This window comes from Lepidochelys olivacea (genome assembly GCF_965140295.1).
Source record: "Lepidochelys olivacea isolate rLepOli2 genome assembly, chromosome: 7".
In the NCBI taxonomy this organism is placed as follows: Eukaryota; Metazoa; Chordata; order Testudines; family Cheloniidae; genus Lepidochelys; species Lepidochelys olivacea.
Genome location: NC_140417.1, coordinates 32,629,573 through 32,653,323, shown reverse-complemented (window position 1 = coordinate 32,653,323; position 23,751 = coordinate 32,629,573). Strand labels below are relative to the sequence as shown.

At 46.1% G+C, this 23,751-nt stretch overlaps 1 protein-coding gene across 1 annotated transcript in view; it reads right to left on the bottom strand.

The window, feature by feature from the left end:
• EHD1 (EH domain containing 1) overlaps positions 1-23,751 on the bottom strand; it is a 35,820-nt gene that overhangs the window by 8,638 nt on the left and 3,431 nt on the right. Inside the window, exons 2-3 of the mRNA XM_084635143.1 lie at positions 22,475-22,572; positions 970-1,382 (exon numbers count right to left, since the gene is read on the bottom strand). Of these exons, the coding sequence (XP_084491269.1) occupies positions 970-1,382; positions 22,475-22,572 (511 nt within the window). The remainder of the gene's footprint in view (positions 1-969; positions 1,383-22,474; positions 22,573-23,751) is intronic.

The window sequence follows — 23,751 nt, the reverse complement described above, 5'->3', positions numbered from 1 at the left end:
ACCCAGGTTTTGTTTTACTAGCTAGGCTTATATGTTAGCAGATCTCTAAGGCATCATCATCCATTGCAAGGTAAAGAGTTTAAGGTGGAATTTCCACAGCACGGCTCAGAAATTTCCATAATTTCTTCTTTCCCCGAACTGACCCAGTAACAAAGCCTCAACTCTCCAGCAAGGGAAATTATCTGAGGGATTTCCCCCTGCTGTAAAATGCAGTTGTCAGTAATAGTCTGGGTTCTATTCCTGGCTCTGTCACAAGATCCCTATTCTATTTTATCACAAAACCCATACTTCTGGGAGTAGTGTGCCATTAGTTGACTGGAGTGGTGAGAAACCACTGCAGGTTAGCAGGCAGTACAAGCTATACCTTACCTACCCTTGGATTGGAGCCATGGCTGTTCTTGCACTGGCGACTTGCACTAAATACCAGATGCTACACAGGCTTCACTGGTGCAGATAGTATCTACATTAGGGGCTTGTATTGACACAGCTAAAGCAGTGGGAACATGGATTGGGAGTCAGGACTCTAGGTTTTCTTCCAGTGCTATGGGAGCATGGGGTCTAGTGAGTTAGAGCAGGGAGCTGGACACAGTACTGGTGGTTGCTATTCCCAGGTCTGCTGTTAAACAACCTTGAGGGAGCCCCTACCCCTTGGTGTCTCTTCCCACCATGTGGATATTCAGACAGCTCTCTGGAGCAGGTATTATCTCATTAGGGGCTCTCTGCAGTGAGCAGGGCAATGTCTCTCCCTCCCGCATCTTTGCTAGAGACTCTGATCTCGATCTGGGGGAAAGGTGCCTGCAGCCACCTGGCACAATAGGCACACCCCTGCACTTGGTCAGGGGAACTCCGAAATGCTACATTAACACTAGTCAAGTATCGCCCTAGTTCAGAGAAGGCTTCCTCTAGACCGAATGCCAGCCATATAACAGTGTCTGTGGCTCACTAGAGGGAATGCTTGGGACACCGTACCTTGGCTAGCCTGGCTCTCTTGATGAGGTCATTGAGCTTGCGGAGTGCAGCATTCCTGGGCAGGGACTGAATATCTTTGAAGAGATCCTGCTCTTCTGCTTCAAAGAGCTTCCTGTTCTCAGGGATGAGGAGTGGCTGGGACCAGAAGGAGCCAATGTAGACCCGCACCACCTCTGGGGTGTTTATGATCTTCCCCAGTGACCACATGAGGGCACCGTAGACCCGCATCAGCTGTTGAGTCTCAATCTGGTCGGCTTTGTTCAGCACCACCCGGATCTTGTCCTCGTGGTTCTTCAGGGCCTTGATCACCTCCGAAAACTCATCTGAGATGTCAAGCTTGTGAGCATCGAAGAGGAGAATAATACGGTCCACACGCTCTGCAAACCACTCCAGTACTGCTGCGAAGTCGTAGCCTGTGAGAGAGGGATGTTTATACACAAGGACTGCAGCTAAGAAGGCTGCTAGAGAGGAGAGCATCAACTTGGGACTCTGGAGACCCTGGTCTACTCCCAGCCCCATCACTGACCCTGACAAATGATTGCCCCCATGCCTCAGTTTCCTCTCCCATCTTGTCTTACTCATTTGTGTTGGGGTAGCACCTAGGAGCCCCAACACTAGCCATGGAACAGAAGTTGTGCTATGTACTATGCAAATTGACTGCCCCAGAGAACTTAGAGTCATCTATTAGATTGCACACTTTAGATCGGGACTGAATTGTGTCCACCACCTACGGTTAATGCTAAGCTCTCCACACTATTTTTCCAAGCTTAGATCTCTGATCTTCAGAAAGATCTCATTATCCCTGGTTTAAAGATAAGGGAATGTTTAAGGCCAGAACGGACCATCAGATCTAGTCTGGCCTCCTATCAGGCCATTCAGTTTCACCAGATACCCCTATACCAAACCCAACAATTGAGTTAAACCAAAGCATTTCAGCCCTCAGGAGACTAACCTGTTGTGAGCCCCGTCAGAGAACAAGAGAAACCAAAGGGCTATCAATGCCAGAGGCCCCTGTGATGGCAGAAAATTGCTGCAGTGAGACACCTAGTGATACCAGCAGATTACCCATGCTACAGAAGAAGGCAACATCTGCTTGTGCAAGGCCCACCCTGCCTGCTGTTTCTGCAAATCTGACCTGGAAGGGAGGAAAGTGTTTTGTTCCAGGACCAACCAGCAGGCCAATGGCCAACCTAGGAATAAAGCTCTTTGGAACAGGAATTGTGTTGACAGGGTCTGGTCCATGATTGGAGCTCCTACACATTACAGGTTTCCCAAGTCCCAGTCCTGTGCTCTGGCCACTAGTTAGTGTCAGCAGAAATACTGGTTACTATAGGAATGACTGAGCATTCTCCACATTCCTGAGAGAGACTGAAAAACCCTCCTTGAACTGCAAACCTCATGCGAGTGAATCTGCAATCAGACTTGCTGTAGCAGGAGCTTGGCCGGCTATTTTAACTTCTAGTAAGGCTGGAGGTGAGGCAGCCATACAGCACACTGCAGTAGCAGATGCACTCCAGTCTGAGAAAGCTTGCTTCCAGCAGTGCAGTGCCATGTGAACACAGAGGATGCCCCAAGCAGATATGCAAGTTACACAAGAACTGCTTAGCTCAAAGTGCTGCCACCTCTGGTGTGAAGCCAACTGAACAGCACCCAGCAACACTATGCAGACATAGTCCACACACTGAAAGGGAGGGATTTTTTTTGTAAAGGCTGATGTAGTTATTGAAGTTAGGCTCTTGCTAGGACAACACCCTGCAACCGTCTTCACAAGAGGATTGTCTCCCATTTGTGAGCAAGCTAAGCTTTGCTCCCCATGTCACCTGGGAAACTGCACCTACTGCCACAGAGCTCACTACCTGCACCTCAGGGTGGTAACTAGAGCCGGACAAGGACTTTTTGGTCCATTGGCAATTTAAGAGAAACTTGTTTTGGGTTGAACTAAATGTTTTGAATCTGGCCATTTAAGTTTTGAATTTTAATATGCTTCAAGGAAATTGAGAAAGTCAGTTCAAACCAAAGGACATTGAAGTGTTTTGTTCTAACATCAGTGTTTGAGTCAGATTTTTTCTTCAACAATGCAACAAAACTGCTATGAAAGCTTCTCTCTATAGAAGTATTACCTCACCTGCCCAGTCTCATGAATTTGTGAAGCGTGTTATTGAATTTGCATTTTCACTGAAGAGTGACTTAAAAAATTCACCCACATCTACTTATAACTCAGGGAAAGTGCCACCTACTTAAGGCCCCTAGGCCCTAACTAAGTTCACAGCACCTCTATGCTAGGTGCAGTACAGTGACAGCCTCCTAAGAGCTTACTATCTAGCTAGGCCCAAGTCACAGCTTGAGCCTGGCTGCATGGCAGCTATGTTGTTACCATACTGGATTGCAAAACAATCAGGTGTCACTGTCAGCACTGCAGGAAGGATTAGTTATGACTTTCAACATCTCAGCTCTTCCAGACATGCCAAACCCACCAAAAAAAGTAGAAATTGGGTTTGGTTTTGGCTTAATTGGCTTGAGTTGCTTGTTGGCTAGCAGCTTGTTGCTTTTTTTATTGCTCTGGGCAAGGGGGAGCAAGGAGGGGAGAGAGAGTCAGGATGCATAGCAGTCCCACCATGGTTCCAGACTGCATGCTGGGGGTTTCTTTGAGATTAGCTTGATTTTTGGCTTATTGTGAAAGTCAGGGTGCTTATTTACCACATGAAAGTTGGCAACTGTACTCTTCTCCTGCAATGTCCTTTATCTGTGCATTTGGAGAGACTTCAGGATGCCTGCATCCAAAACCTTTCACTAAAAAGGTGTAATTGCATACCAGGCAGACTCCATGATCAGCCAGCAGAATCCCTCTACATGAGGGAATTGTTGTTTGGGGTTAAGGCATTGGACTGGGACCCTCAGGTTTGATTCCCAAACTCTTCTACAGACTCCATGTTACTTTGGCCAAGTCCTCTCCTGTGCCTCAGCTCCCTCCCTCAGGGTGAATAATTCCTTGTCTATTTACACTGAGTTAGGGACTCTGCAAACTAGGTGCTGTGCCAGTGGTTTAGTCTTTAGATTGTGGACCCCTACAAAATTTTAAATGGAGGCAGACCCCTTTGGAAATCTATTGTGTATATGTTGCTGAATTCTATTCAGTCAGTTTTCAGTCTAAGTCTTTCATGGACCCCTCAGTCTCACATATATAGCTGTGGCTTTCAATATAATATAGTATCTAAGGGTTACTTGTAATGCAAGTGTAAAATGGAAGTTAGATCCTCTACACATAGAGCGCTAACCTTTAGCCATTCAATAAAGAGTCACTTCAGCAATCACTCCCCTTCCCATACTTAAAGGCCTTAATCTCTAATGCCTTTAGCCTTTCACCTCTTGAGGCAGGGCAGTACTATTATCCCTATTGTACAGATGGTGGCAGAGACTGAAGGACTTGCCCAAGGTCACATGGGAAGTTTGTCTGAGCTGGGAGACCTCAGTTCAACTCTCACGTCCTCAGATAGCTCCCTAAGCACTACACCATCCATCCTTCCTCTCCAGGACACTATAGAGAAGTGATACTTAGTGTCTCGACTTGACTTCAAGAGTGAAGACACTAACAATCCATCCTGAGAATTCTCAGCATTCAGCTGTATAAGTGTTTTGCTAAATGCTAGCTTACTTTTTATAAAGTGTCTCAAATCTCAGTCTGAGAATAAAGTCCTTTAGCTAGTGTGATTGTGGCAAAGACAGATGGGTAATTTCTGGGGCTTTCAGAAGGACTCAACAGTATTCATGATTAAGAAGAGTCCCTCAATCATATTCTAAGCAGCAGCCCTACTGCTATGTAAACTATGTTGGACGCTATGTAGAATCAAATGAAATAAAAATCTGAAATGAATTCACATGTTCCATAGAATCTCTATGGATAGTAATTCCAGGCTCTATTAAGAATATAACAGTAGGGATCCATTATCAACCATGTGACCAGGACAGGGATAGTGATGATGAAATGCTAAGGGAGATGAGAGGCTATCGAAATAAAAAACTCAATAATAGTGGGGGATTTCAATTATCCTGATATTGACTGGGTACATGCCACCTCAGGATGAAATGCAGACACAATTTCTCGATACTTTAATAACTGCTTCTTGGAGCAGCTGGTACAGGAACCCATAAGGGGAGAGGCAACTCTCGATCTAGTCCTGAGTGGAGCGCAGGTTCTGGTCCAAGAGCTAACTAACAGGACTGCTTGGAAATAGTGATAACATTTAACATTCCTGTGGTGGGAAGAACACCTCAACAGCCCAACACCGTGGCATTTAATTTCAGAAAAGGGAACTATGCAAAAATGAGGTGGTTAGTTAAACAAATTAAAAAGGTACAGTGACTAGAATGAAATCCCTGCAAGCTGCATGGACACTTTTCAAAGACACCATAATAGAGGCTCAACTTAAATGTATACCCCAAATTAAAAATAAAAAAAATCAGTAAAAGAACTAAAAAAGAGCCACTGTGGTTTAACAGCCATGTAAAAGAAGCAGAGAGATAAAAAGGCATCTTTTAAAGAAGTGGAAGTCAAATCCTAGTGAGGTAATTAGAAAGGAGCATAAACACTGCCAAATTAAGGGTAAAAAAAGTAATCAGAAAAGCCAAAAAGGAGTTTGAAGAACAGCTAGCCAAAACACTCAGAAGGTAACAAGATGTTTAAGTACATCAGAAGCAGGAAGCCTGCTAAACAATCAGTGGGGCCCCTGGACAATCGATAGACAAAAGGAGCACTTAAAAACGATAAAGTCATTGCAGAGAAACTAAATGAATTCTTTGCTTCAGTCTTCACGGCTGAGGATGTTAAGGAGACTCCCAAACCTGAGCAGTCTTTTGTAGGTGACAAATCTGAGGAATTGAAGTGTCATGAGTGGTTTTGGAATTAATTGAGAAACTTAACAGTAACAAGTCACTGGGACCAGATAGCATTCACCCAAGAGTTCTGAAAACTCAAATTTGAAATTGTGGAACTATTAACTAACTGTTCTTTAAATCAGTTAGTGTACCCAATGACTGGAAGATAGCTAATATAATGCCAATATTTAAGAAGGGCTCTAGAGGTGACCCTGGCAATTACAGACCAGTACATCTAATGTTAGTACTTGGCAAATTAGCTGGAACAATAGTCAATAAAATTGTCAGACACAGACCATAAATTATTGTGCAAAAGTCAACATGGTTTCTGTAAAGGGAGATCATGTCCTACTAATCTATTAGAGTTCTTTGAGGGGGTCAAAGATATGGACAAAGGGGATCCAGTGGAGATAGTGTACTTAGATTTCCAGAAAGCCTTTGACAAGGTCCCTCACCAAAGGCTCATATGTAAACTAAGTTGTCATGAGATAAGAGGGAAGACCCCTTCATGGATTGAGAACTGGTTAAAAGAGAACAAAGGGTAGGAATAAATGTAAATTTTCAGAATAGAGAGGGGTAACTAGTGGTGTTCCCCAAGGGTCAGTCCTAGGACCAATCCTATTCAATTTATTCATAAATAATCTGGAGAAAGGGGTAAACAGTGAGGTGGCAAAGTTTGCAGATGATACTAAACTACTCAGATAGTTAAGACCAAAGCAGACTGTAGAGAACTTCAAAAGATCTCACAAAACTAATGACAGGTTTCAGAGTAGCTAAGTGATTGGGCAACAAAATGGCAAATGAAATTTAATGTGGATAAATGTAAAGAAATGCACATTGGACAAAATAACCCCAACTATACATACCATATGATGGGGGCCAATTTAGGTACAACTAATCAGGAGAAAGATCTTTGAGTCATTGTGGACACTTCTCTGAAGATGTCCATGCAGTGTGCAGCGGCAGTCAAAAAGCCAACTGGATGTTAGGAATCAAAAAAAGGTAGAGAACAAGTCAGAGAATATCTTATTGCCTTTATACAAAGCCATGGTATGCTCACATCTTGAATACTGCATACAGATGTGGTCCCCTCATCTCCAAAAAGATATACTGGCATAAGAAAAGGTTCAGAAAAGGACAACTAAAATGATTAGGGTTTGGAATGGGTCCCATATGAGGATAGATTAAAGAGGCTAGAACTTTTTATCTTGGAAAAGAGGAGACTAAGGGGGGCTATGATAGAGATATATAAAATGATGAGTGGTGTGGAGAAAGTGGATAAGGAAAAGTTATTTACTTGTTCCCATAATATAAGAACTAGGGGCCACCAAATTAAATTAACGGGTAGCAGGTTTAAAACAAATAAAAGGAAGTTCCTTCATTCAGTGCACACAGTCAACCTGTGGAACTCCTTGCCTGAGGAGGTTGTGAAGGCTAGAACTATAACACGGTTTGAAAGAACTGGATAAATTCATGGAGATTAAATCCATTAATGGCTATTAGCCAGGATGGGCAAGGAATGGTGTCCCTAGCCTCTGTCAAAGAGTGGAAATGGATGGCAGGAGAGAGATCACTGGATCATTACCTGTTAGGTTCACTCCCTCTGTGGCACATGGCATTGGCCACTGTTGGCCGACAGGATACTGGGATGGATGGACCTTTGGTCTGACCCTGCATGGCCATTCTTATGTTCCAATTTCCCTGCCCGCCATCTTCATCCACAGGCTTCAGAGCACTTTACAAAGGAGCATTATTCTCATTTTACAAATGGGGTGGAAGGACGACAACTTCTTCAGGTCTCACAGTAGGCCAGGTGCAGAGCTAGGAACAGAACCCAAGTTGGAGTCCTAATCCAGTGTGCCTGCCCACTAGGTTATATTGCCTGCCCTAAACTCAAGAACTCAGACTAAACTTCAGAAGAGGTGGCATCGGTAAGCATCCTACAGTATTTACACTTTATGCTTCTTGCCCTTCTAGAGCACTTCAAATACAAAGGCTCCACATACCTGGTATCAAGAAGGGAGTGATGTACTTCAGAGTTCATTTGTACTCCAATAGTGCCTAAAGGGCTGCACCAGTGGGGATCAAGACCTCATTGTGCCTTGACACCCCCAACTTAGAGCTTGCAGTGTAAAGAGGGTAGAGGGGAAACAGGCACAGGGAAGGCACTTGTCACAGATCACAAAGATCACTGGCAGAGCTAGAATAGGACCCAGGAGTCAACTCCAGTGACTAAAGCAAGGCAATTGGGACTATGCTACCTCACCCAGATCCAAAGACAGAGCTTCTCAAGTTTAGTTGCACAGTGGAATGGAATCCCTTGAACGTCATGGGAGAATCACAGCTGCCTCCCCCTCCTACACTCCAATCCTGTTTCTACAGCCAGATGTAAGTCCATTGCTCTGCTGAGGAATTTACTCAGACTGGCCACATGAGTTCATCAATTTACTGACAATGAAAAGAAAAAATGGGAAGCCACCAGCTGTGTAGTTCTGCCAAAGTCAAAGGGGAATTCTGTAGTATTTGCTCTTAAAGCACAAACAAGCCAATATACCAACAGCTGCCACTTCCTCTGGAGGAACCTCAAAAGGCAGAGATATGCATTATATTAGCACTGCCAACTCACAAGATGTCATTTCTTAAAGGCTTGGCTCCCAGAACCATATTATACAACAGTCCTTAAAAATAGTCTTAGTCTTCATAGTTAGAGGGGAGCGTTTGAAAGTAGGACTACTAAAGCCTCAAGTCAGATGACAAACAGATCGGTCTTAAAAATCTCATGATTTCTTGAAGCCCCAGCCTACTTTCCCAGTGCTTGGACCGATCACTTATGTACTGGACGTTATATTGTGAATAATCTGGATTTCTTGACAGCTACAAGCCATCCTGTTTTGTATGACCAATTGGTTTTAGAAGTTTGGGGTAACCACAAAATACAATATACATTCAGGTTAATATAAAAACCAAGGGTTGCTGAAGTCATGGCAGCATGGCTAGTGGTAAGGACTGGGGAAATCAAGTCAGGACACTTGGGTTTTAACACTAGCTCAGCCACAAATTCACTATGCTGTGACCTTTGGCAACATAAGCCTGAGAGTACACCTCCCCTGCTTCTGGGACATCTGGAGGGTTAACCTGCACAGGACCTGGGTAAGGCCTTTAAAGCAAGGCAGAGAGAATGCTGCCCTTTAGAAGCTGGTCTTTGAATTTAAGACAGTTGTGTGCTCCCTTGCTATCCCTGGCTGCTAAACCACACCTGACAGGTATAATACACAGTGTTGTCACAATCTTGACCTGACATATTTCCCCACAGAGGAAAGCACTCAGTATAACCATATTCTGGTGAGTATAGGGTGCATTGTTCAGGTGGGGAGAGAGCCAACCCATCTGCCTAGACTGGAGGTGGGCCAATTACAGCCTGTGGGCCACATCTGGCCTGTGGGACTGTCCTGCCCAGCCCCTGAGCTCCTGGCCTGGGAGGCTAGCCCCTGCCCCCCCCATGCTGTCCCCCTCCCCTGCAGCCATGCCACTGCACAGGCAGAGCTCTGAGCTGCCTGCTCATGCAGGGCAGGGCAGCAGCCAGACATGCTGCTCTGAGTGGCATGGTAAGGGGGCTGGGGCATTGGATAAGGGGCAAGGGGGTCCCAGGGGTTTTTAGGGGGCAGGCAGGGGCCAGGCTGTTTGGGGAGGCACAGTCTTCCCTACCCAGCCCTCCATACAGTTTTGCACCCTGATGTGGCCCTCAGGCCAAAAAGTTTGCCCACCCCTGGCCTAGACCCACATTACTCAACTGCAGAGTAAGGAATGAAGAGAATTGGAGATCAGCACTCCCACAATACATGAGGAAGGTTAGACACATTCCAATCCCATAGCTGCTTGTGAATCAGCAAGTCTGACCACTGTTATGGGTCTGCTCTTTAAGAAGCAATGTTTTAAGAAAGTTCTCCTTTAACAACCCCAGGAGGAAGTTGTGGCCTGTTTGGTCAAACTGGGAATTTTCCCATGGCCTCAGTTGCCCCTGGGTAGAGCACAATTAGAGGTTAAGAGAAGTCATGGCCACTGCATGGACTGTTCAAGGGGAGCAGATTGGTCTTTGCATTGCTCCACTCACAGGTGAAGCAATCTATAGGTAAGGCTGGGTCAGATCATGGTGACAAGGAACAAGTAAATTCTGTGCCTTTGCTGGCAAGTTTTAGCCAAGTAGGGTTTATAGAAAGTCCTTGTCCTCCCCTGGACGGAAATTCAAGCAGAATCAGTATCCCACAAACTTCCCATGTTTCTGCAGAACTGCTTCAACTGTAAGTTTGCAGTGTTGTAGCCATGTTGGTCCCACAATATTAGAGCTCTAAGTTTGAAAGGATGCCTTTAAGCAATAGAAGTTGGTCCAATAAAAAAAAGTTACCTCACTGACCTTCTCTCAAGTTGAGAGGCAAGATCAGATCTATGGACCCATTAAGTCCATTATCCTACTCCCCACTTTCCACCCCAATAGCCTGCAAGCTCTTTTGAATTGGGTGCCATAGACAGGACAGTCCTTGATCCACTGAGACCTGGTCTAGTTGAGCATCCACCTACTGTCTCTTGTCCTTTGCTTGTATTTTTGGGGGAAGGGATCTTTGAGCTGTTTGTGTACAGTACCTGGCACAATGGGGTCCTGTCCATGTCTGGGGCTTCTGGGCACTACCACAAGACAAGCTGATAATGTAACAAGTGACCCTTTGAACTCTGCTAGGCTCCTTACGTGACAGCAAGTTCCACAAGAAACTACATTTGTAGAAGAGTTTCTCACCTTTCATTTTCAAATTTGCTGCTCCTCATTCAGTGTCCCCATTTCTGGCTAGCCAGCCAGAGTGGTTCTCTTCTCTGTTATACAGGAAGACTACATCACACTAGTAAACAAGCTGCAGGCACTATGCATTGTAATAAGTTAAACTACATTGCCAAGTGGCAACAGTAAAGTGTTACAATGTAGGTTTTTGGGGGTATTTTGCATCCAGCAATTAGTCACTTGGGAGGCTCATCTCAAGTCACTGGGTGATTCTGCTTGATACCTCACATCCAGTGCGCCCCAAAAATGTGCTGCATTTCATAACATTTGCATCAAAGGCTGAAGTAACTGCCTTATCTGTGGGCAGGACCTTGAAGATAACATTGGCAAAGCTAGTTTCAGTGGTGAATGGTGGAATGTTACAAGGGGGAAGATATTCGTGGTATGTAGTTATGTTTGTGCAATAGATCCTAGAGGTGCTGGACTCAAGAGCTTGTCAGCAAGTGAGTCAGTCCTTTAGATGCTACAGCAGTGGTCTCCAACCTTATGCTCAAATCACTTTTTGAATTTAAGGGCAACCCAGGATCTATCCCACCCCTTCCCTGAGGCCCTGCCCCCCTCACTCCATCCCCCCACCCACCCCTGTTGCTTGCTCTCCCCTACCCTCACTCACTTTCACCAAGCTGGGTAGGGGATTTGGGTTGGGAGGGGGTGTGGGCTCTGACCTGGGGCTGAAGGGTTCAGAGTGTGGGAGGGGGCTCTGGGCTGAGCCTGGGGCAGGGTTGGGGTATAGGAGGGGGTGAGGTGTGCAAGCTCTAGGAGGGTGTTTTGGTGCAGGAGGGAGTTCTGGAGTGGGACAGAGTGTTGGGGTGCAGCCTCCCACCAGGGAGCCCTGACCTCTGGTGGCTCCCATAGGCATTGCAGTGCAGCTGCTGTAAGGCAGGCTCCCTGCCTACCCTGGCCCCATGCTGCTCCAGGAAGGGGCCAACACACCCTTACGAGGGCAGGGGGGGTTGGTGACCATGTGGCTCTGCATACTACCCTCTGCAAGGACCACCCCTGCAGTTCTCCTGGCCAATGGGAGGTGTGGGGGTGGTGCTTTCAGGCAGGAACAGAGGGAGACCCCTGCCCCCCCTCCACCCCAAGGGCTGCACTGGATGCTTCCAGGAGCAGTGTGGGGCTGGGGTAGGGAGGGAGCCTGCCTTAGTGGCAGCCATGCAATCTCCAGCAGTGCAGCAATTGACTGGGAGATCCCCTCAGATTGACCAGTTGGTGACCACTGGGCTAGAGACCCCTTTGATTTGCTCCCAAAGGCAAAACCAAGCAGAGAGTAACTGGCTGTAGCATCTTGAACTGACAGCTGTGCAGCACCACCCCCACACCCCTTCCAAAGCTATTCAAAAATCACTGATGGGATCTTTACTTCAGGGCCAGGCTACACAAAGGCTCTCCCTTGGTGTTGTTGGGAAGCCCCTGTTCAACTGGCTTTTCCCCTTACAAAGCAGTGCATATTTGTTTAACCAGCATTCCCTACTTTATTAATGGTGCTGCCAAGTACTGTACTGGTGCATTAGAGGCCCCAGCATTCACTGGTACAAGAATACAGTTTATGCAGCAAGCCATGAGTTGCAGAGGGCAGCCAAATCCAGCCTATTAAAAAATCTAATTTTAGGCATTGATTAAAATCCTAGTACAGCCACAAAATGCCAACTTCCAAGATAAGCCATGCAGACCAGGGCAATAGGATCTGCACTGAGGCAGCTACACCAGCTGCTAAGCTGCCCCCCTGAAGTGAATGACTCTGAATGACTCTCCCTACAAGGAATCCTACAGTTTATTCCCGTAAGGTCTTGAGGCCCCAATTCAGATCAGGGCCTATTTGTGGAGGATTTCAGAGGCTAAACCCATGTAGCAGCATACTTTCTACTATTTCTGGTTGGCTCAGACTCCACCCCCTCCTCGTGGATGAGCTGCCCTCACTTATTCACATCTTTTCTGGACAGACTACAACACAAGGGCATGAAGTCTTTGCCACTTGAGTAACTGGTACAGAACATTACAGTACCTCTCTTCAGCAATCTGGGTTACCATGAGTGCATCAAACCTCTTCTGCATTGACATCCCATAGAACAGGGGTGTTCAACCTTTTTCTTGGAGGCCCCTCCAACATGCTATAAAAATTCCATGGCTCACCTTCACCACAACTGTTTCAGTAGATTAAAAACCAGGGCCAGCATTATGGAGTAGCAAGCAGAGCAATTGCCCAGTACCCCATGTGACCTCGCAAAGCTAAATTGCTTGGACTATGGCTTCAGTCTTGGTCAGTGGGGCTCAGGATTCAGCTTTCTGCCCTGGATTCCAGTGAGTCTAATGCTGGCCCTGCTCTCTGGTTTATTTTGGTGGACTCCCTGAAACCAGCTTATGCCCCTCCCTGGGTCCCCAGACCTGTGGTTGAGAACTGTTGCCACAGAATATGAAATCAAGGTCAAGATCTCGGTACTTATCTTAAGGTGCACCATGGCCTTATGACAAGGGTGTCTAAAATTCCTGGATGGAGACCCACTTCTGTTCCTCTGGCTCAGTGGAATTCTCCACAATAAAGTGAGCAGCTCACTTGCTCAGGAGACAGCTTTTTGGAGGTTGGTCTGAGATGGCAGAATGAACTCTCCCAAGAATAATAATAATAATAATAACTCTAATAAATTGGTTAGTCTCTAAGGTGCCACAAGTCCTCCTTTTCTTTTTGCGAATACAGACTAACACGGCTGCTACTCTGAAATCTCCCAAGAACAAAAGCCCATCCCAAATCTCACCACTTTCTACTCCAAGTGCAAGGTGCATCTCTGCCTTCTTTAATGAAGATTATCCTTCAAAACCCTTCACTGTGATGCCTACAATAAACTTGCCAATGGTTAGGCCACTGCCATGCTGAGTCCACTGCCTATCATGCTGACCAATACCAACTCAATGTTTCCTTGAACTCCCGTGCTAATCTCCATCTGTTCATCTTGTCAGCTCTTTGGGGCTAGGACCGGAAAGGCTGAAAGAACACGTGACAGATGTTAGTCTTATTGCCCAAGATCAGATAGCATAGTGATGAGCTTGGGGCAAGAACCTATACAGAAGCTTACAGTCTAAACAGTCAAGACAGTAAGGAGGGGTGGAGGGAGGGAGGGGAGAGAAGAGACTTGCTCCAGATTACAGCAGGTCAGCAGCAGAGATAGGAACTGAACTCACACCCGACTCCCAGTCCAATCCTTAGTCATCACACCAACTCAACCATTTGAAGTTGGATCATACTGGAACATTAAGCTATGCACAGGACTTGGATCCCCCACAGCACCTCTTTGTAGCCGCAGAAGACAGCCTTCCCACCCCATAGTTATGTGGGCTGGATTTGTTTTTGGTTTGAGCAATGCTCTTACACCACAGAATAGGAGTTTGCATGTAGCAGACTCCAGATTTCCTGTGACTCAGCAAGGCCCACAATGGAAGGCAATACTGTGCAGAACATTATGTAGATCACAAACAGAGTTAAGCAAGCGGTGTTAAAAGCTGTTCTAAACACCAGGTACCCACCTTACCCATGCATTCTTTAGAGATGCTCTGATATGCACTTCTATGCCTTAGCAGTATGGTCAGAGACTGGGGAAGCCAGGACTCCTGATTCTAAATTCCCCTGCTGAGTTGAGTAAATTACAGCTCTCTACAACTTCCAGTCTCTGTTCTGCCACTGAAAACTTGGCATATCTTCACAAGAAAATGTTAACCAGCATCAGGTAGAATTAGATCAAGCTGGCCCTGCTGTGTAGCAGTCCAGCACTACCCAAAGCTCTTTACAGGCAGACTATCCAAGAACATTCATTTGCTTCAGACTGCATGCGGTGGAAGGGATGCAGGGTCACTCTAGAAGGTGGGTTTAATTCCTAGCCAAGATTATGGGAAGTCACTAGTATCTGAGGTGAGATGAGTTAGTGGGTCTGAACCCATGAACAAGGTATGTGTCCAAGTCACCAACAGAATTACTGATTATGACAGCAAATCCACAAGTCTGCCCCTTCACACCTTGAAACCTGATCCCTTCCTAGTCCACCTTCCCATGAAAGTAAAGATTGTTCTCTCTGGCTTTATAAGTGGGAAAACTGAGGCAGAGATAAAGCAGCTTGCTCCAAGATCACAGGGAGTCTGGAAATTGAAGCCAAATCTTTTGCTCCCATCCAGCACTTTAACCACAAGGACAGCATAGAGCACAGATGAAGTTACCACTCCTGCCTATGAAGAAAGGTCCTTAAACCTTTGTACCAGGCATTTCAGAAATACCTGAGAACAGGACTGAAGTCTCAAGAGTACCTAATCTGGCACCTTTCATGCAGCTAAGATTCAAGACTCCTCCTGCAGAAGGAATGCTAATTGGCTAAGATCTGAACACTGGAGAGTATTTAGGCTGGATAAAGGCTATTTGCTATATAGCAGATGGCTCCTCCAATGAATATTCCTCCAGGGCAACACACCCTGAACAGTTCTAATCAGTGAGAAAATTACATTAATAATGTTTCTGGGGCCATCCTTGGTCAGATCACCTTGTTTTAAGACAAGGAACCATTAGAATAGCTCATATGGGGTGACTGCTTGTGTACCACAGGCCATTAAACTTCACCCAAATACCCTTATGTTGAGTCCTATGACTTCAGTTAAACTAAAACATTTCAGTCCTCATGTGTATCTGGGACACAAGCCTCCTGAGACCAAGACTATGGCCACACTACAGAGCTTCCAGCTAACCCACTACAACATTGCTAGTGCAGATGCTCTAAGCAGATAAGTTGTGGCAAGAGCTCTCTCCTAATTACTCCAGCATGTGCTGCCCCCCCCCCCCAACAGTGATAGCTATGTTGTAACACCGCCCACACCAGTGCTTAGGTCTGTGTAACTTTAGTTCAGGGAGGTGGCTTTTCACATTTTCAAGTGACATACCCACAAGCTGTAGCGTGTATATAGCCCAAGGGCCCACCAATTCCTGAGGCCGCTGTGACAGCAGGGTATTAGGTGATCTCAGCAGGTGACCCAGACCCCTTGCTGCAGAAGGCCAAAACACCAAGATCCCGGATAATCAAATCTGGTGATCAGACAGACCCTGGTGCATGTGAGCACACACAAGCCAGGCAGCTAAGTCAGGATTCTTTGCACCACCTGAGGGCACTGGTCCAGCTGATCAGACATGAGATCAAGAAGCCCTTGATGGGGTTACTGAAGTCCTCATACCCCCAATCATTGCTTTGGCTGCACACACCCTCCTTACATATAGGAATTTACACCAAGTGTAACTGTCTCTATGAAGGGAACAGGTGACAATAAATAGGTCACCTTGCAGCATGAGACTAGAAGCCAGGCTTGGAGGCATGAAAATGTCAGCCATCAGCTATGGGGCTCAAGGGTAAGTATCTATGGCTTGCTTTATGCAGCTCAGATCAGATATGGCCTTCTTAGAGTCTACACAAATTTACTTAATACCCACCCTGCACATAAACATCCTGGTTTGATTCGTTCTTAAAGTACCAAAGCATCTGTACACCCAACGAAATCAATGAAAACTGCACCCTGCCTCTCACCTTGCAGTCAAGCCAGTCACAACCTCTGTTACCAGCAATCATTCCAAGATCTTACTCTGCAAGAGCCCTCCACTGGGTCTGCTCAGCCTACATCCCACAGTGAACTGCAGGGCTGTGCACGTGAAAACACAGTTTGTTTACAGCTACAGGACTTTATAGCACAACACTGACACGCCTATTTTAGGGTGACTGTCTCATTTAAGAACCAAACTGTCCTTTGACAAGTGGATTTAGCCATTGTTGCTTGTTATGTAGCTTAACAGCAGGAGAACATGGAGGCTGGCAGATTTAAGGACAACATATTCTGCAATAATCAAGTAGTGAACTTAGCAGTAGTTTGAGGGAGGAGCCTCATTTGCTCTGCAGTGGCTGAGTTCACACCTTTTCCCCCAGGCAGATAGTCTTGGAGCTGGTTATAATGTTATCCAAGACCCAGAAGAACTCCCCATTGAAGGAGATCAGCGATACTATACCAATGGGAGTTTTACTGAGCTGAATACAGCAGAGTTCTAGCATCCAGAAGAAGCTCTGAAAAGAGGACACTGGATAAGGGTGATTAAGCTACAAACCTCCTTCCTTCATTGTTATAATTAAACCCAAACATTAAGATTACAGTAGTATCTAGGGCCCGCAACCCCCAGATCAAGGGCTCTGTACCAGGCACTAGCCAAAAAAAGCAAGACAACACTTGCAAGCTCCCTGTGCAGGAAGTATACCCATTTTACACAGGGAAATGACTTGCCCAGGGTCTCACGGAGTTGGTTGTAGGAATCAGAAATTGACCCCATCTTTCAAGTCCCAGTCAAGTGCCATAACTGGCCTTTGCCAAAGGGAGTGCAGCCATGTATTAATGCAAATTGCCTTGTGTTTTGAAGAGCATGGGCAATAAGACAGTCAATTTCACCTTCTAAATTTAAGCTTTGACTACCTGGGAGAGTTATTGGCATAACCCAAGATGCAAATTTAAACTGATCTAGTTATACTGGAATAATCAACCCCACAAGGACACTTTCTGTATTAGGCAGCCTTTTCTCAGAGTCTCTTGGGAAGGGGTTAAAAGTAAGCCAAAGAGCCACTTATTCTGTATAAAAACGTGGGGAGGCAGGAGGAGAAAGAATCACAACTATGTACCTGCATCATTAGCACAGGCTTCCCCCATGCAAGCCATACCTGAAGCACTAGCACAAGACCAGACACTGCAGAGTATGTCCCAATGAAAGTTTAGAAATTTAAAAAAGGAATCTGACCTTGTTTTCCTACAAGATGTTCTGGGGACTGAAGTGACCTGCCTATCCCTTTAAAGTGGCCCCAAAGTATCACTACAGGAATGAGAGACAAATTCTGTGGTTTGTAAGGGGGAAAAGGTAAATTGTTCCACAATTCATGGTGCTTTGTTTAGTGTTACATCCTGGTTTCTTTCTGACTGGGGCAGCAAGAGCCTTATCTTTGAAAGCAGTTTCCTGCAGGCATTACTAGTAACTGGAAAAAATATCAGAGGAGGGTTTGGAAAGGCTGATGTGATTAATAAGCAAGACATTTTCCTTCCGGCCTCTGCCATAACCAAAAAGCCACAGATACACAGGAGCTTCTGGAGCAATGTAATCAAATGCCAGGATTTTGATACTCAGGAAGAGCTAAGCTAAGTTACAAGATTCTGTAGAGATCTTAATGAGCCCAGAGATGGACACGGAAGGGAATGTGCAGGGACCAGCCTCAGCACAGAAGTGACAAGCCCAGTTCCTCTGCTGGGCAGTAGTCCGTGGGGTGCTTTGAAGTGGTGTGGGGTACAGAAAAGGGGTGAAATCCTTTAGCAGAAACATTGAGAAACGAACAGAAAAACTGAAACACTAGGTCAAGGTCAGGCACTTGCTAGAGTCAGACCTGGATCACAGCCAGCACTCAGTCAATAGACCAATAAAAGGCCTGAGATTGAGAGTCAGATGTTGTGAACAAGAGGGGCTAGAGGTAAATATTTATGTTGTTCCTTGGGAGACAGAAGATCCAAGTCAGTACAGAGCATTTGCCTCTAGAACAGTGATCCCCAAACTTTTCAGGGTCATGTCCCCCCCTTATCCCTGTCTGTGGCCCCTCCTCACCCCTGGGGGGAGGCCAAGAGTGGGGCAGTGGACAGGGGTAAGGAGGACAAGGCTGGAGCCACAGCTGGGGTGGGCCTGAGGCCAGGGCTATGACTGGGGCCAGGTGTGGAGCTCCAGCTGGGCTGCAGTCAGCCCAAGGCTGTGGGCAGGGCAGGGCCAGGCATAGATCAGGGCTTGGGGGCCCTCCCTCCGTGCAGGCTGGCCTGGCCCTGCCATGCACCCCTGAATGTTCTTCCATGACAGTTTGGGGACCTCTGCTCTAGAAGGAAAGGAAGGCTGGTCTTGTGGTTCAGGAAGTAGGCTGGGATTCACAAGCTCTGAGTGCTAGTCCCAACTCTGCAGCACTAGGCAAGTCACTACTCTGACTCAGTTCCCCTCCCCATCCCTCCATAAAATGGGGATAAATACTCCTTTTCTCACTTTGAGGTCCTCTTGTACCAGGCACTGTGCACACAGATGGTCCCTGCCCCAATCTCAGCTGTGACTTCTAGGAGCTATGAATGCAAACAAATCAGTGCTCAAAAGTTGCTGTCAGAACAGGTGGCAAAGGAATTTAGTTGGAGACATTTACACTGTATATGCTGACATGTGATATTGACAGTTTGTGTTTTAATTGTTAAAGATTTTGAATCTCAACAGGTCATTAAACTGTCTGACCCCTAACCTCCATAATTTCCTATTTAAAAATTTTCAGTTGTGGGGAAAGTGCTAAAAATAAAATTCTTCCAAGCCTACTTCTAACTAGGGCAATCAGAAGTCAGCCTGTCCTGACCTCTTTACAGTGGGCTCTCAGATGAAGATATTGGTGTTTCTCCCAAGACACTCCAGGCACTTAAAGGAGCCAACAGCTCTGGAATGGGGACGAGGGTTGACAATGCTGCTTCAGGTTTCTACCTTAAGCTCATCCATGCAGGAGACAGCCACTCTCAGACAGCCTTGCTGAGAGAGAGCACAATGAAAATCCCCCCAGGAACTAGGGACCATTCCAAATGCTGCCACCTTGAGCTCCAGGGGCACAGTGTGCTTCTGATCTCCCTGATCCAATATTGAGAGCAACATGGTCCCTGGAAGCATCACTACATGCACACACCTGTGGGTGAGGTTAGAGAATAAGCCACCTGTGACGACTCATGCACAACTGGAAGGTACTCCGAGTGCTGTCCTAGAGCTATGTATTCTGGCGATAAGGGTGGGACTACACTACTTCTAACAGGTTCAGAGGGCCATGAATGAACTTATGAAGAACAGATCCTATTTTTACTCTCAGAGCACTCAGCCACAGGAAATTACTGCCTGCTAAATTCTCCCCCTCAATATTGAGTCACTATTTATCTACATGGCTAAAGTCTGGCAGTTATGTTACAGCCAAGGGATGCTGTAAAATAAGCATTCCCCAGGCCCTTACAGTCACAATAAGAGGCTCAAATGTACAAGCCAATGGTACTCAACCACTCAAGCAAGATCTCAGAACACTGCTCCCTTGATAGGGGGCTCACTCTACAGGGAAGTGAGCTTTTAGGCTCAGATGCCACTTAGTGCCATGAGATCTCTGGAATGCTAAAGCCAACAGGTGCTGCAGGCTAAAGTTCAGGAAGCCATTCAGAGGCAACATCACTGCACACATCGAGCAGTAGTACCTGGATAACGGTCCATTGAATTTGTACTGTTGCCAGTGTGGTAAAAGCAGTAAGCTGAAGAATACTAGAATGGAAGTCAGTCAAGTGAGAGTTGTGAAGTGTTACACACTTGTCAGGATTGAAGAAAGAGGCTACTCACTGGAGCACAGAATGGGGACTCCTCGGTTCTCCTCTCTATAGCCAGGTCTAGTGCAGGGGTTGGCAACGTGCAGCCCATGTGCCAAAGGCAGCACGTGAGCTGATTTTTAATGGCACTTTGCTGCCAGCCAGGGTCCCGGCCGCTGGCCCCGCTCAGCCCACTGCTGGCCTGGATGGACGGAACTCTGGGCTGGCAGTGGGCTGAGCGGGGCTGGCGACTGGGACCCTGGCTGGCAGGGACCAGTGGACAGAACCCCAGACTGGCAGCAGGCTTAGTGGCTCAGTGTGCTGCCAGTCTGGGGTTCCATCTGCCAGCCCCTGCCAGCCGGGGTCCTGGCTGCTGGTACTGCTCAGCCTGCTGCCAGTCTGGGGTTCCATTAGGAGGACCCTGTAAATGTAAAATTTATTACTGGCATGCGAAACCTTAAATTAATGAAGGCTTGGCATGCCACTTCTCAAAGGTTGCCAACCCCTGGTCTAGTGGTTTAGACCAGGGAGTTATTGGATTATCAGGACACCAGGGTTCTGGTCCCCATCCCTGCTGCTCACTTATCTTACACAAATCACTTCCACTGTATGCCTCAGGTTTTCCACCAAAATCTGTAGGACATGGACAATAGTGACCTACCATCCAGAGGGCTGGTTTGCTGACCACCCTGCAGTGAGGGCAGGCTACCTCACTCAAGTGCTATTAGTCCTCCAATGCCTTCCGACAATTCCCTCTGCGCCCAGGACAGATGAATTCTCACAATTCACTAAGACAAAGTAGCACAGCCTACTGTTTTACAAAGCACTATGGGATGTGCCATCACAAATCCTAATGACCTGGGGAATGCAACAGCAGCGAAGACAGTAGCACAAGTACGGCTTGCAGCATGGCTGCTGACAGATGGCCTTAGCTATCCTGGGAGCTGGTCATCCAAGATCTCCAAAGTGAAGACAAGCCCCTAAGTTACACTGGTGCATCCACCTTATGGATTTGAACTGAAGCTTGTTCAACACGTGCTTTATATTGGTTCCGCTTGTAAGGGATTACAAGATTAAGGGCTAAAACACATCTGAGGCTTACACCAGTTTAAATGAGATTTAGTTGAAGAGGTGAAGCTTTTCTGATATGAGTAGGGACATGCAAACTCAGTCAGCCATTGTCCCTACCTGCAATACAGTGGAGAGGAATGGAAACAGACCATGCACTCTCATTTCGAGAAGTGGCTCAGCTAAGTAACTCATTGAGATATCTGAAGTGCTTAGCATTCCCAGCAGCATGATTCACAACTAACTGAGGTGGGAGGGGGTCATCCCCATTTTACGCTACAGAAAGAGGCACATTAATGAAGCTAGTTACCCCAGGGCAAAGGCAGAGAGGGGACTAGAACCCAGGAGTACTAACTCCCCAGCTCTAACCATTACACTGTATTCCTCAATCTAGAAACAGAACCCAGGAGTACTGACTTCAAACAGCCAATTCTTATTTCATTTTTATTAAAATTACTAGCCTCACACACAACAAGGGAGTTGCCATCCTGAAGAGCTTCTATTCTAAACAGGATGGACAGGGTGGGAGGGGAAATGACTTGTCTTGGGTGTCACATAAGAACCAGGAATAGAACCACTTCTCTCACTTCAAGTCAAATGCCCTAGCCACTAGACCATGCTTCTCTACCTCTAAATGGCCTTAAAGCATTGACAACCCAACCAGCGATCCTGCATGCATCCAGGGGGTGCCATGCTAGCCTCCCAAGATGGACTGGACTTGTCCTTATACAATGGCTCTGGAGTGGACATCAGATGCACTTTGTCAGCTTCACAGTTAAGTCCTCAGCTCCACTTCAAGCTAGTCTTTGGACAGACCTTCCAAGTGAGGGATCACCTCTATTGACACTATTCTCTTCCAGACCCAAAAACCAGAGAACATTTGCAGCTCTCAAGACACCAGACAGCTCCAGAAAGCCAGACTAGCTCTGGAGTTTTAGCCACCAGTGCAATAGGATTTGCAATGATGCCAATCATTTCTATACTAGGAGTTGACACTGGGGCAAATATCTCAAACCTTGGTCCACAGAGAACCAGGAAGGTTAAGTGGATGACTTAATGTTAAGCTATTTAGCCTTTAAGTTGAAAAAAATCCAACTGCCTTTGCTTGGAGTAGTAACCTGCTGCTGTTCTACCAAATGCTTTGCACACATGTACTTCAGACCAGAGCTCTCCAAGAGGCCAAAATAAATGGAGGGATAGTCAAGTCTGGCTCATGCTAGTCTGTTTTTATATTATGTGGTATACCCAGTTTCACACTTCGGGGCTCCATGATCCCACTGGTCTGTCAGATCCAGTCTGGAAATTCTTATGTAATGTAGGCACTGGAATGCATTTAAAGGAAGCAATTACCTCTGCTTATGCGTTGCTTCTCTCCCGAGAGGATACCAGGTGTGTCAATGATACTGATGCTATCCAGGACAGGGTTGGGTAGCTGGGCACACATGAACCTACATCAGAAGAAATACTCAAATTAGACAGGCTAGGCACTTTCCTTCTATAGTATGTAAAAGAGCAGAGGCAAGAAAAAAAACCAAGACAGACCAGCCATGTGGTCTAGGCTGGGGCTCAGGATATCTGCATTCAATTGAATAGTTTGCTAGACTCCCTATGTGACCAGGGGCAAGTCTCCCTCCCCACCAGTAGAGACTGCCTTAATTCCCCTATCCATAAGACAGGGAGAGTTTTACTTAACAGTGTATGGTGAGCTTAAATCCAGCCTCAGGTATATGGGAGGAGAGGTGCTAAGCTAGACAGCAGGCTTTTTGGGGAAGGGGCTGTCATTTATTATGTTTGTACAGCACCAGCAGAATTGGTATCTATAAATCACTTCACCTCTGTGACTCACTGTCTTATAGGAAGTGTACCTCTTGCATTTTAAGTATGTGAAAAACTGGAGAGTCTGTAGTTGCTTTGGCAGATTTACTAGCAATAGTGACCAATTTTAAGCTACCAATTGGTCAGTTCTCTTTAAATTACACTAATGTGACACCTGCTCTTCAGCCTTATAAGCATGAAGCCACCAAGTATATAAGGCTAAGGACAAGGGAGCCATACTAGAGCAGTACTGTTATTTAGAGACATTTCTATTAAACCCCAATGAAGACAATAGCCTTGCTCTTCAGCCCAATAGCGAAATGGACTTGATTTCTATTGTCCAAGCCACCTAAACAGTAGCAACAAGTAAATCCGATAGAAAAATTGTCACTTCTAATAATCTAAGATATAGTAACAACATGCAGAATGTTAGATGCAAGCAGCAATGCGAGTTGTCATGAGTATTAACTGGAAATGTCAGTCAACACTGCAAGTTAGTGCACTTTATACCTTCCAGCTGCTGACAGTGACAAGCTTGATGCCAAAACAGCATATTTTTTAAAGGAAAGAGTGACAGACTTGAGAATTCCACACTTAACCTTCCCACTAATCCAACAAGTCTATGATCATAATGTAATGCTTCCATTCACTGTTTCCTAACTTTTGATCAGATCTCTTGAAAATGAGTCATCTAAAGAGGGAGAATTTGCTGGAATTCATTTATTTTTCCACTAGGCAAACCAACTGGCAAGATCTTTAGCTTGTTCTTATTTCAGAAGTTGAGTCCACAGCAATTTTAGTTCCTCAGCGGA